General features: G+C 42.0%; 1 protein-coding gene across 8 annotated transcripts in view; it reads right to left on the minus strand.

Moving 5' to 3' along the window:
- Positions 1 to 6,949: 6,949 nt before the first annotated feature.
- LOC308408983 (uncharacterized protein) overlaps positions 6,950 to 14,466 on the minus strand; it is a 31,277-nt gene continuing 23,760 nt past the window's right edge. For 4 of the 8 annotated variants that reach the window (XM_080901474.1, XM_080901470.1, XM_080901469.1 and 1 more), the window contains one exon: positions 6,950 to 9,604. In XM_080901474.1, the coding sequence (XP_080757600.1) occupies positions 8,105 to 9,094 (990 nt within the window). In that variant the 5' untranslated portion in view covers positions 9,095 to 9,604 and the 3' untranslated portion in view covers positions 6,950 to 8,104. Of the gene's footprint in view, positions 9,654 to 10,591; positions 10,650 to 11,074; positions 11,233 to 11,952; positions 12,041 to 13,098; positions 13,218 to 14,466 lie in introns of those variants that run through there. The other 4 variants (XM_080901476.1, XM_080901472.1, XM_080901473.1 and 1 more) reach the window with 4 other exon arrangements.

Here is a 14,466-nt window from a genome sequence, read left to right on the forward strand (position 1 = left end):
GTTCCTGTGACCTCTAGTAAAGCCTCTACTTGGGAAAAGGGAGTCTTTCATCAAAGCATCCTGCAGAAGTTGAATAAAAATATGCAAATGTTTAAATGATGCAACTTAATGAAGGCTGACAGCAGTTGTACTATTTTACATTGCAGCGAACAGGGGTGACCATTATTTTCAACGTTTTTACAGCATTTTTCACATTGAAAGTGAAATAATATAAATAATGTCTCAATTAAATTGCGTTAATATTTAAAAATACAAAAACTACAGCTTTGTTCACAAGCCAATAAAAATGTACTTGGGCCAGTGGTAAATGAAAATAACACTTATTCAGCACCTGGTTGTTGCGGCTGCATCAGGACACCAGATGTTCAGCCTCCATCCTGTAGGCAGACTTATCCCCGTCTGAGAGGAGTCCAATAATGGTGGTGTCATCTGCAAGCTTAATTAATTTGACAGACTGGTGGTTGGAGGTGCGGCAGTTGGTGTACAGGGAGAAGGGCATAGAAGAAAGAACACAGCCCTGAGGGGAGCTCGTGCTGATGGTCCGGGAGTCCAAGACATTCTTCCCCAGCCTCACTGGTTGCTTCCTGTCCGTCAGGAAGTCAGTGATCCACCGGCAGATGGGATCAGGCACATTCATCTGGGAAAGCAATCCTTGAAGAAGGTCTGAAAGGATGGTGTTGAAGGTAGAGCTGAAGTCCACAAACAGGATCCTAGCATAGATTCTGCAGGACAAAGTGTAGGGCCATGTTGATGGCATCGTCTACAGACCTGTTGGCTCTGTATGCAAACTGCAGGGGGTCCAGGAGGGGGGCCGTGAGGGTCTTAAGATAGGAGAGAACCAGGCGCTCAAAAGACTTCCTGACCAGATGTCAGAGCCACAGGTCTGTAGTCTTTTCGTCCAGTGATCTTTGGCTTCTTGAAAGCTATATATGATATAAAAATTATATAAAAACTGTTAATCAGCAAAAGAAATGATATCATAGTTCTTATAAAGAAAGCCTCTATCAATCAAACACCAGCAGTGTAGCAATGTTGTTCACTTACACTGTATATAAAACACAGTTTTTGGCTACATCCAGTTTTTACTGTATTATAAACATTTTTTACCATGAAGAGTAAAGTGTTTGGCATTTTTGTCATTGTTATTGAGCTCAGAGATCAGGCCCAGCCCAGTATCTACCTGGTTATGAGCAAGGAGCTGGAGGTGATAACTCAACAATAACCAGGCCATGCATGCATGGATGGATGCATGGATGGATCAGTTTGTAGGCTGTGTGTGGTCAGCAGCAGGCTGCTGGGTGTGGACCAAGAGGGAAAGCCCAGCATGTGAAACCCATCAGCAGAAGGCCAGAACAAAGGTGCACAGACAAACGCAGCCCAGACACTCAGGCAGGACGAGTAAAATAAATGGCAGCAAACACAGTATGATGTGGTAAAATGTGCTTTCTTTCACAAACAGATAGCACAAACAAGAATCACAAGAATCTCCTTTGTGGTTCTTGTTTTTCTTTTGAGTACATTAATAAAAAGTTGAAATAAAGTGGCAATAAAATTCATGCACTGAAGACCACACGAAACCCTAATTCACCCTACTACCTGTTGCCTTCACATTCCATTTGCATCCCTTGTCCACAGAATCAAAAATGACCCTTCTTCGCTAAAGATCGAACATAAAGCAATTGCATTTTAAATGGAAGCCCATTTTGCATTAAGAAACACTATCAGCAATCAGAAATTGTGTATATCAGAGTTCTCTGTTTTTACTGTCCTGAAAACTGCATTAATTCAGTGGATGCGGTTAGGTTCAAAACAACGTAATATAAGAGGGCAACCAATTCAATCTAAGAGGGATCCAATTTTTATCCATTCATGTACCAGCTACTGGCTTTTTGCTGTTATGTTCTCATATCGCGTGAGAGTTTATTTGCCAGGTGTCAGAAGTCTAATAATAAAGCTCCGGCACAACGTGGTCGAAGTTACCCGCATATCGGATCGCATCATGTCAGTGAAGATCGACGCCGACCCGACCGTCCTACGGATTATCTCCTGCTATGCACCACAGACCAACTGCCCCGACGAGGAGAAGACAGAATTCTGGCGCGCCCTCGACAACCACCTGCAAACGATTAGCCCTGAGGAACACGTGGCGGTAGGCGGCGACCTAAATGGACATGTAGGCAAGGGGAGTGACGGATATCACCGATTCCATGGCGGCCAAGGATTTGGGACCAGAAACGACGACGGTTGCCGGGTACTGGACTATGCAGAGGCCCACGATCTTGCCGTGACCAACACCTTCTTCAAAAAGAAGCCGGCACACCTCATCACGTACTCCAGCGGCGGCAGAGACACCCAAATCGACTACTGGCTAGTCCGAAGACCCCATCTCAGCCTAGTCACGAACGTAAAAGTCATACCATCAACCAATATTGGCCCTCAACATCGGCTACTTGTGATGGATCTCCGACTCAACCTTGGCCAACGACGACGAAGAACACCAACCACGACGGTGGAGAAGATCAAGTGGTGGCGCCTCCCTGAGGGATCCAATTTTTATCCATTCATGTACCAGCTACTGGCTTTTTGCTGTTATGTTCTCATATCGCGTGAGAGTTTATTTGCCAGGTGTCAGAAGTCTAATAATGAATAAAGTTCAGGATATGCTTAAAAACTCACCTCAGTATAGCCGTCATCAGAAGGAAGTGCGCTTCACTGACTCATCAACTTGTCTCAGGCTTTCCACAAAGTTTCACAGTTGACCTTAAAGTAAGATGCTGCAAGCTTACCTTGCAGTGTATTACTTTTTAAGGTCTAAAGACCTTAAAGTGCGCTATAGATTGAAGTGATTTGAACTGACAACAGGGCTAATTCAGCACTTCAAGTTAACATCAATAAAAGTTTTTAAATTTATTCTGATTTCCGTTTGTTTTCATTGCCTGTGCTATCTGTTATTTAGTTCAAATTGTGGGTAGATAATGCTGTGCTGTCATGTGACCTGTTCTCTCATGTGTGCCTTTCTCTTGTTTTGTATGTATTTCTCGTTTGTTATTTATTCCTATTTTATTCCTGCAATTGGTATAGAATTCATTTTTTTAAAAAATTGATCAGTGTTTTGAAATTAGATGTGATGAAGATGTGACCTTAATTTACAAAATCAACATCATGTTGGATTCAATGAGACATGAAACTAGTGCATGAAACAGGTCTCAGTAAATGTTCTCATAGACTGCAATACACTGCCCCCTGCTGGTCATTATAAAGTCTGCAGATGTCATTTGACATGAATGTCATATTTGTGAAACAAAATAAAGGACTCTGTAAAATAAATGAAAATCAAATATTTATATACAGAATATTTATGTACAAATGCTGAAAAAGACATTTGAACAAGATGCACACCCAGTAAAATTAAAAAAAAAAAGAAAAGTCAGTTTTATCATGTGACTATCATGCTGTCATTTCTGCACAATGCACTTTACACCAGATCAAAATAAAACACTGTGAGGTCGTTCTAACCGGAAGCCCAGAGAGCTTCGACAATGCAGCACAATGCCCTGAAGCATCAGCATCAAAATACTTCAAGTACCAAAAAGTACTCATTGTGCAGAATGCCCTATTTTTGAATAGCTGGACATTTAATTACTTTATCACCAGCTGTGACTACAGCTGATAATCAACCATGTTTCATAGGGATGTGACTACATTTAGAAATGTCACGCATTTTTAGGTATAAAGCAAAAGATGCAATGAAATAAATAAGCTATCACATATTAATCCAAATGAATTCACTGAAATACATCTGCACATTTCTGCAGCCTGACTTATTACACACGTGAACACAGTACACATTTGTTTACTGCAAGCTTGTTTCAGAGATGTGATGCAGTTAAATCTGTATGCGTCTGTTTCCTTGTAGTGTTAGTAGAGATGGTGAACCTGACACAATCCTGTGTTTGGTGTGAAGGAAACCAGTTAACAGCCGGTTTAGTAAAATTCTCTTGAACTCATGGAAAACTCATCGTCGTCTCGAAGTGAGCAGCTGAAGCGTCCCGTGTGATCAGAGGTCCTCGTCGTCCTCGCTCACCATGACGTCGAGCTCTTTGTCTTTCCGTACGACGCTCTCGGTGATGAACTCCTTGTGCTGCTCCTCCAGCTCACGCAGCTCCGCCTGCAGGCGCTCCAGGTGGAGCACTCGCCGGTTCCTCAGCAGCCGGCTGGGGAATGGGTTCATGTCGTTGAAGGCGATGCTGGTCAGCTTCCTGCATGGACACACGCAGGTGGAAAGGACTCGATCACCAACACAGAGGAACTGGAAACTGATCAGCTTGAGTGTTTCTGTTTTATGCTGCTTGATACTTCAGGTACTGCAGTTTGAGCAGGAAATACTGGACTGACTGGACCACATGTATCCGAGAGCTGCAGATACTTAAAAATCTTTAAATCGTTGTTACTGTGATCAGGGAAATTTAAACTTCTCACAAAATTTCAGTAAAAAGGGTTTGAAGCTCAAAGATTCAACAGCTACATCCGCTACACTTCTGAGAGTGTAACAGCTCGTAGATTAAGGCGGGTGGAGGCGAGTGCGTACCTGGCATTGGAGACGGTCTTTGTGAAGAAGCGTAGGTACTGGTAGATCTCCACGCTGTCGTGAATCTTCAGGATGTCGTCCTCTTTGTATTTGAACAGAGCCAGAGTGTATCTGAAGATCACCTGCAGCACAGACACGCATTTCATAACAGGACACTCACGCCACACAATTAATTGGAAACTTTGAGGAGGTGAGTCATAAAATGACTCTTTCAGTTGTGGTGCAGTTGGGCCCTTTACTCATTACAGCTCTGATCGATTTCCAATAAGCCACTTGGTTCCTCAGTTGCCAGATAATATTAACTTACTTGGTAGTTGAGCTTTAAGTTTAAATTAAACTTTTGGGTTGGATCTACGTGGCTGAAGCTGTTGTCAGCATTTATCCCTGTGTGGTATATATTTCTGTGTCTGAACTGTGATTTTATTTCCTGAGACAAACGATGTAAAAGCTGTGCTGCATTTGTCACATTGCAGAAACAAGCCCAAAGCCATTGTCCCGCTCATCGTCTGGATTTACGCTGCTTGTGGTAGACTGTGAGGTCGTTACTAGAATGATCTGCTTTCCCACTCCTATTTCATGTCACATGACAGTTCTCCATGCTTAGTAAACAATGTCTTATTACTCCTAAAATGTAAATAAAGACATCTAAAGGTGAAAACAAAATCATTTTTGTTTCCATGGACACTACTGTGGTGCATTCAAGTGTTGTCTGCATTTCTGTCATGGTGTGTTCGGGTGTATGGTACCTTGGTACCCTCATACAGGAAGGCGTCCCACAGAGGCATCAGGATGTCGCTGGGCAGACTCTCCACAAAAACCACCAGGAACCAGTTGAAGGTGACCAGAGAGACGTCAATGTTGTGATCCTCAAAGTGAGATGCCAGGCGAGGAAGCTTCTCCGCCATGAAGTCCTTCAGCACGCGCTGGTCCGCCTGAGCACAAAGACTCACAGAGATCAGCCTCACTGATCACTAAAACAGATCACAGCAGGCAAGCAGGTGAGTGTGTCTGCTGACCTGAGAGGCCACCAGATTCTTGGTGTAGTAGTCCTGAGGCATGATGGCTTCCACCACTGCCACCAGACACCAGAAGGCGTCTTCGTCACTTTGGAGGACCAGCAGAGCGAGGGCCGCTAACCTGTGGACATTGATGGAAGGTGAGGTTCTGCCTGGAAGGCGGGTCCACATAAGAACTCAGATATAAAATTTATACTTTTGTTCTGACCTGTTGAGTACCTGGCAGTAGCCAATGGCAGGGTTATGCCCGGAGAAGGCCAGAAGGATGCGGCGGAGCTGCTGGAGGGCAGGGCTGGAGGGCGGGGCTGGACGGCGAGGAGAAGTGCTGATTGGTCGTCAGGGTAAAGTGAAGGTCCAGCTGGACCTGCCTGGAGGCAGGATTAGGAGCTGTCCGACTCTTCTCACACAGCTGGAAACAGAACAGGATTACTGAGTGCTCGCCAGCATTCCCAACAGGAAGAAGGAGGAGCCACCTGTGCTCAGGTGCGGATAAAGCACTCTCTCTCTCTACAGCTGTACCTGCTGATAGCGTTGCGTGTGGCACTCTTGGCTTGTCAAAGTTCTGGCTCGGACCAAACAGCGCCACACTCTCTGCCGATACTCCCGAGGGACGCCTTCACGCACCAGAATTTTGAGCTCAGGTGAGATGATGAAGTCATCGTCGGACCTGCCTGCAAGGTACTGAGCCCAGCGGCTCAGCAGGGAGTGCTCCAGACCCTCCTACAGAGACAATGATGTATGATATAAAAAGAGGATAACCATTATCTGTTAAGCATTATGTTACAATTTAACATAATGTAAAATTGTAACATTGTAAACATAATGTTACAATTTTACATTATGTTACAGTTTAACATCATATAAAATTGTAACATTATGTTTACAATGTTACAATTTACAAATTGTAACATTGTAAACATAATGTTACAATTTTACATTATGTAACAATTTAACATAATGTAAAATTGTAACATTGTAAACATAATGTTACAATTTTACATTATGTTACAGTTTAACATCATATAAAATTGTAACATTATGTTTACAATGTTACAATTTACAAATTGTAACATTGTAAACATAATGTTACAATTTTACATTATGTAACAATTTAACATAATGTAAAATTGTAACATTGTAAACATAATGTTACAATTTTACATTATGTAACAATTTAACATAATGTAAAATTGTAACATTGTAAACCTAATGTTACAATTTTATATTATGTTACAGTTTAACATCATATAAAATTGTAACATTATGTTTACAATGTTACAATTTACAAATTGTAACATTGTAAACATGATGTTACAATTTTACATGATGTTAAATTGTAGCTGTTAAGGGTGGTGAGTTAGCGAACCTAGACGCGGACCTCTCGTTTAAGTTGAACAGTGTCTTTATTTACAGTGAAGCCAAAATCAATCCACAGTTATCCACAGTGCAAGTCCCTTCAGTGCTCCTCTCCCCGTCTCCCCTCGTGTGTCCACAAAACTCCCTAGAATCAGTGAAGTGTCCCCTTCCGTCTCTCCGTCTCGATCGCGTCCAGGCTTATTAGGCAGCTCAGAGTGGCAGCACTTACGGGTCGGAGGTAACAATCGCAGCGGAGAAAAAGCGGAGCGAGAGAGGAGAACAAAAAAACACACACACACAGGTCGACCGGTCGGGGCACCGTCCGACTCTGACAGTAACATAATGTAAAATTGTATTATGTTTACAATGTTACAATCCCTACCCTCACCTATGGCCACGAGCTGTGGGTAGTGACCGAAAGAACGAGATCGCGTATACAAGCGGCAGAAATGAGCTTCCTCCGAAGGGTGGCTGGCCTCTCCCTTAGAGATAGGGTGAGAAGTTCGGCCGTCCGGGAGGGGCTCAGAGTAGAGCAGCTGCTGCTCCACATCGAAAGGAGCCAGCTGAGGTGGTTCGGGCATCTGACAAGGATGCCCCCTGGGCGCCTCCTGGGTGAGGTGTTCCAGGCATGTCCCACCGGGAGCAGGCCCCGGGGCAGACCCAGGACACGCTGGAGAGATTATATCTCTCGGCTGGCCTGGGAACGCCTTGGGACGCTTGAGCGGTCAGCAAAAGTCGACTTCCCCCATCACCCACTCATTCACAAAATTTCCCTCGGGCCGTGAACAGGTGATATAGCAATCACTATTACTGACACCACGTGACCCAAAGCTACGCCTATCCACAACATTCCGGCCCCTAATTATTACATTTTTACAGTAATAATTACACATCCAACACCATAACTCACAACACACACTTCATCATATCACAGACACCCAGTGAGACAACATAACATACTCAAAAGTCCACCAAAGTTATTTTCTCATGTCTTCTCTTCTTTTCTTCTGTCTGCACATGGTCAGTCAGTCATAGGCCAGAGGTTACCAGCACTTAGCCTAAATATAGTCAGTCTGATGTACATCTCATAACATTAAAGTCAATTCAAAGTTAGTTATGTCACACTGTGTCAAAAATGTCATAGTCATGGGTCAGAGGCCTCCTGAAGAAGGCATATCTTTGTGATGGGTCTGCACACATGGCTGGTTGGGGTCTTAATCCAGACCTGACGCACAAGCCCCCTTTCATCTGGTGCAGCTCCGGTGACTCTCCCAATGAGCCAAGAACCACGAGGTGCAGAATCATCCACTATAAGGACCACATCTCCAGGAACAAAGTTACGTTTAATCCTTCCCCATTTCTGGCGCTCTAATTCTGTGACTGGGACTCTCTTTGCATATCCTCTAGATATAAGATCTGTCATGAAGGCAGTGTAGTCTTTATGAAAGTCTTTATCTCTGATGAACCTTTTCTTCAAACCTAAGGCTCGTTGCTCAATTGCACAGTTGTCAGGCATTCTTATGTCTCGGTCTTTTAGTGGCAGGGCAATGCTGTAGTGCCAATCCCCCAAAGTCACCATCTTGCTGGCCAATTCCAGGAACTTCAAGTCTTCCTTTGACAGCCCCATCTGTTCATCATTGCTGCTCTCAGGAAAATCCATCTTGAACTGCTGTTTCCATAGCTTGTCCAGTGTGACAGCAGAAACTCTGTTGGCGGTAACTGTTGCCAAACATCCTGGCCTTCCACAGCATTCTCGATTAAGTGGCCCATTCACAGTCCAGCCGAGCACAGTCCTAATGGCAAAGGGTCCATCACCTACACTCCGGATGACCTCCAAAGGTTCTAGAGCTCTGGGCATATTCATGCCAATCAAAAGCTCAACATTGGCCTTAATTTCTGGCAAATGAACATGCTTCAAATGTGGCCAGTCAACCAGGTCCTGTTGATTTGGGATGTTACCAATATCTACAGGCATTTTATGCTGAGTGAAGAGGTTAGGCATATCACAGTACATGTCACTGTCCAATCCAGCAACTTCAAGTTCAGGTACAATGAAACTGTCCACCACTTTCTCCTGTCCCATGGTGCGCAGGAGAATCTTTGTCCTCCTCCCAGCAATATTCAGCTTGTCCATAAGACCCGCTGTACAAAAGGATGCTGAACTCCCTTGGTCCAGAAAGGCATACGTTTCCACTATTCTTTGACCTCTCTTTGATTTTACTTTAACTGGCACAATGGCAAGCTTACAGTCCTGTTCACCGGCCCCAGTAAGACCACTAGTCTGGATCGTAACAGGAATGTTATCTGCCTCATTATTAGGTTTGATTTCATGTACAGTGTAGTGTAAGCATTAAAAGATCATAAAAGGAAACACTAACATTTATGTGAAACTAATTGTAATAAAAAAAATGAACAGGTGCTTTATAGATTTAAAAGAAAGAATCTGAAAACAACACTTTTTTGGTCTGAGTGATCAAAGTAGAAAACAGAACTGATGTTCAAGAACAAACCATAGCTGCACTAATATTACACATCTCCATTGTTGTGGTGAACAGACATGTTGCTTTTAAAACCACATGCAGTGTGTGACCGTGACTGTTCACTGAGACCATGAACGCCACTTCGCTGAAGCCTTCGCCTTCTTCTTCTTCTTCTAAATTGGAAGCAGAAGGAGCACGAGCTGCTTTGATCTACTGAAAGGAAAAAGCAGAATATCTGAGTTGAAACCAGTCAGCTGAAACCAGTAAGACAGGAACAAATTCAATGCAGTGTCTCAGGTGGCTTAGCCTGTTACAACTGTTGATACAAGCTAAATACAGTTAACACACAGTGTCAGGGAGCTCCAGTGTGGGAACTAGTGGCTTTAGGTTTGTAGTCATTTAACTTTCATCCCTTCATTCATTTAATTCAGGAGGAAGAAATGTCAGGTGGGTGCAGGCTGGTTACATGCATTTGGTCCCATGCTGTCTTTAACTTGGTTCACTTTATGGCTGGGCTGTATGTGGGCTTATATCATGTTACTTGGGCAGGAGTTCCTGTCCCCTGTTAGACTTAGAAAGTTTCTCCATAAGTAGAGCTTCTAACTCTTCTAGCACATCTGTGGCTGACAGTTTTTTGGTGGCTCTTTTTACCCCACACTGGTTGTGAGTGTGTAAATAGCCCCACTAGTTATTTTGGGTTGCAGTTAACTTGGGAGGAAGAGGTAGGTCTGCCATGACTAGATGAATAACAATTATCTGGGATACATAAATTTCATAATGCATGCATGTATCTCTATAAACCTGCCTGAGGGCTGCCATTTTTTACATTCAGTTATTTCTTTGTTGAATCTAAATAATGAATGTGTTACAGTTAAACTGACACTGATCAGTGTAAATGGCTCATTGGGACACAGAAACCTTTAAATTAAACCCTATCACCTGATATCGAGTGTCAAACAATATCAAAGCTGTAAAAGCTGTTTACAGTCAGAATTTATAAAACTATGATTGTAAATAAATTCAAACAAGTGAGCTTTTCTCTTTGTGCTGAATATCAACACTGTGATTTCTTAGACTGTAAGCTTTACTTTAGCACAACCAGTTGTAGAAGCTGCCACTCCAAATGTCTTTTGATAACAAGAAAAAAATACCTTTTCAGTCCACGGCCTGAAGTTCTTCTCCGACATCTTCTGCCATCGGCTTTGTCTGCTGGTTTGAAGACAATAAACCACAAAAAGATGATTTAGTCACTTTGTCTGCGTCATGCAGCTCGAATGTGTCGTGTAACGATGTTGAATAGCTGTCGTTATCCCTCTGCTGTGTCAGTAGGATTGTACTGTACAGCATCTCATTGATATGTGAGGAATGCTAATGTAACACGATAACAGACTTACATCATTAAAACATAAAGGGCAGGAGATATTTAGATATTTTTATATTTATATTACATTTTATAGCTGACGGATATTACTAAATAGATAGAATTTACTAAATAGCTGGATGAACATGAAAAATATGACTATAATAACAAATGACCATGAGAGCCAGTAGAATTAATTCAACTGGACACTCAAAAGACGTCCTTAAATGCTCTTTAAGTGGCGGAACAGATGAACAAACAGTTAATCGCTTACTTGAGATGAAATCTGCTCAGCTACTTTGAAAACAGCTTCTAACTGGTTCATCCTTTAACAGGATGACTGCTCAGGGGTAAGGCCATCATGCAGTCCAGCAACCTTTATGGTTCTGCTTTGATTCACCAGGAACTATTAGGGAAACCTTCCAGCGCCTCCTGTGAAAGACACAGGCATAAACACACAAACATTTATTAACATGTTCCACAGTGTTCCAGTTTGATTTTCTCATCCTGTGGACAACAACGTACATGGATGCAGGTTTATTGTTAACTTTTGTAAGGTTTATTTAGTGAACATATCCAGCTGCAGCTCCACTGTGATCCTGAACTGGATAAGCACTTAAGAAAATGTGTCAATAAATGGACATACATCAACTTACTATATTTATCCAAACAGACGGGACCAATAATGCTTCACTGAGTTAGAGACTTTAATGTCTCTTCTATGTAAGAATGTCTCGTGCTGATATACCTGCAAACTTGACAACAAAGGTTTTTCAGACTGCATGTAGCTCTATGTCAGCTCACACATTTACATTTATGTCACACTTATTTCTGCTTTCCCATTTTATAATTATTACTTACATTTTGATTAGATACCTTGAGTTTGTAAATGATCAGATTACATAATTGGAATAAAATGTATCCAATTCAAGGTTGCGGGAGGATGAAGCCTATCCCAGCTGATACAGGACAAAGACAGGCTGCCAGTTTATCGCAGGGCTAACACAATATGTGTAACAGAAAATCCACTTAAATGTTTGATATTTCTTATAATAATCATAATTATGACTATTATTTAAAGGTTTCTTTATAAATACATTTTGATTTTTTATAACCTCTAAAATATAAACCTGAGCTGTTTCAGATTCTGACCTCTGACCTCACTGCAGCTCCCTCTTGGAAGTATGTCTGCTTCTTGTCCCCAGTGTTGACCACCTGCCCTTGATATCACGTACTGTACCTGAGGAACAAAAAAGGACAAACACTTGCCTTCATTTAAGAAGTACATTCATACAGAGGTAATCTATGGAAACACACTAGTTCAACCTTTGGGAGAAATCAGTTCCTGTGAAACATTTCTGTAAATTAACATCATATGGAGAATGAATGAAATGAGTTCTTCCGGTGACTCAGCAGTCAAACACTGACAAATGAAATCTAGTTAAACTATTAAGCATATTTGCTCTTCTGAAATCTGTGTTAAACAACAACAAACATAAATTAGTAACAAAAATACAGCTGAGTAGATATTACAAACCACCAGCAGCCATAATGCTAAATTTTAATCTTCAAATGTTTCTGAGCCGTCTTCAACCTGCTTTTAACACATTAAAGTCCCACAGTCAATGCAGCCTGACTCAATCCTAGATGTTCAGCACACAGAGGTACCGTTTGAAGTTTAGTGTTAACCTGAGTCACTGATCATTTGCAGTATTACAGAGTCTGGCAGTCTTTGCATGATGTCCACGTCACTATAACTTTCTAGCTGACTCTCAGGTGTGCCAGCAGGAAAGAGTAATAATAACCTGCATCCTGAGGTTTGTCATGCAGGATTAAATTTACAGTGGCTTTGTTCACACAGCTAGGATTGTATTTTACACTGACCCTGGGTCAGTATAAGTATCATACAGTTTAAACGAAGCACTGAAACTTGCACATATTTATTACAGATGCACTGAAGCTAATCGAGATATTTGCTGTCAACCTGTGGCTGCGATTAATCACTTTACTGAAAACTTTATTAACTAGTAACTTCATCAGTCATGACAGAAGCTAATATTTCTGTGCTAACATCGTTTAACCAGTAACAGCTTTCCTCCAATATAAGCTAACGTTTACACCGTAACTTTAAGCTAGCACCATAAAGACGGTAAAACACTTAATAATATCTACAAATGCATCTTAAAGCTCTTATATTAGCACTCGGTGTATTACTAACATAACCACATTAACATTACTGACACTCGCTGACTTTTAATAGTCATTCTATAAATGCTGTCCGTTTAAATGGTCCTGTACCTGTACACACTGCATATCCACCGGATTCCAGCCAGAGTGGATTCTGGAGTCTTCCACGCTCCTGTTAGTGATCCTCCATCTGGATGGATGAGAACAACCTTCTGAACAATCTAGCAGGTCCCCTTGGGGGGCACATCTCCCCACCCCCCAAGCGAGGGCCTTGGCACTGAAACTGCCGGCTGAGAGAAGGCTTGAAAAAAAAGGACATTTATCATTTCTTCTTCGGCCACCTTTTTTTCTCATCGTTTTTCCAAAGTACACATTAAGCTTCTTCTGCAATAACACACTAATTACACATGCAAACCTACCTACTTCTTTCTTCATCATAAACAATTACACTTTCTGTAAAGTGCTTTCAATAAAACAGAAAAGAAAAGTGTGTTTTGTTTTGTTTTTTTATTCAAGATCTGTTCACATGTACTTAGCAAAGGTGAGTACACAGCATGAGGAAAGCCAAAAGCAAAGAGAGCGTATGAAGGTAATATTGAAGTAGGCTTCGTTTTGAAGTGGTGAAAGGCAAAGGCATGAGTGTAAGGTAATAAGGGGTAATGAGAGAGATGAGGAGCGGGCGGAGGACTTGGCTCGAGCAGGAAAAAGCAAAAAGGAAATGCGAGTGCGTTTCCCCGCCCCCCGCGCAGGGCCGTGGCAGTGAGTTCGTGGGGGGTTCGAACTGGCGGAGTTCTGTAGCAGAGTCCCCGCCACATGTCATAAGCCAAACGACCGGCCAAGGGAATACTTAAAAAAAAGGACATTTATCTTTTCTTCTTAGGCCACCTTTTTTTCCCATTGTTTTTGCAAACTACACATTAAGCTTCTTCTGCAATAACACACTAATTACACATGCAAACCTACCTACTTCTTTCTTCATTACAAACAATTACACTTTCTGTAAAGTGCTTTCAATAAAACACAAAACAAAAGTAGCTTTTCTTTTCTTTTCTTTTTTTTATTCAACATCTCTTGATTGTGATTTTCGGGTAATAAAAGCTAATAAGAGAGATGTAGAGCGGGCGGAGGACTTGGCGAGAGCAGGAAAAAGCAAAAAGGAAACGCCAGTGCATGTCTCCCCGCCCCCCAAGCAAGGGCCGTGGCACTGAAACGGCTGGCCAGAGAAGGCTTGAAAAAAAAGGACATTTATCTTTTCTTCTTCAGCCAGCTTTTTCCCCCATTGTTTTTCCAAAGTACACATTAAGCTTCTTCTGCAGCATTATCACACACTAATTACACATGGAAACCTACCTACTTCTTTCTTCATTACAAACAATTACACTTTCTGTAAAGTGCTTTCAATAAAACAGAAAAGAAAAGTGTGTTTTGTTTTGTTTTTTTTATTCAAGATCTGTTCACATGTACTTAGCAAAGGTGAGT

The sequence above is a fragment of the Rhamphochromis sp. 'chilingali' genome (genome assembly GCF_963969265.1).
Source record: "Rhamphochromis sp. 'chilingali' genome assembly, chromosome: 13".
NCBI classification, from domain to species: Eukaryota; Metazoa; Chordata; class Actinopteri; order Cichliformes; family Cichlidae; genus Rhamphochromis; species Rhamphochromis sp. 'chilingali'.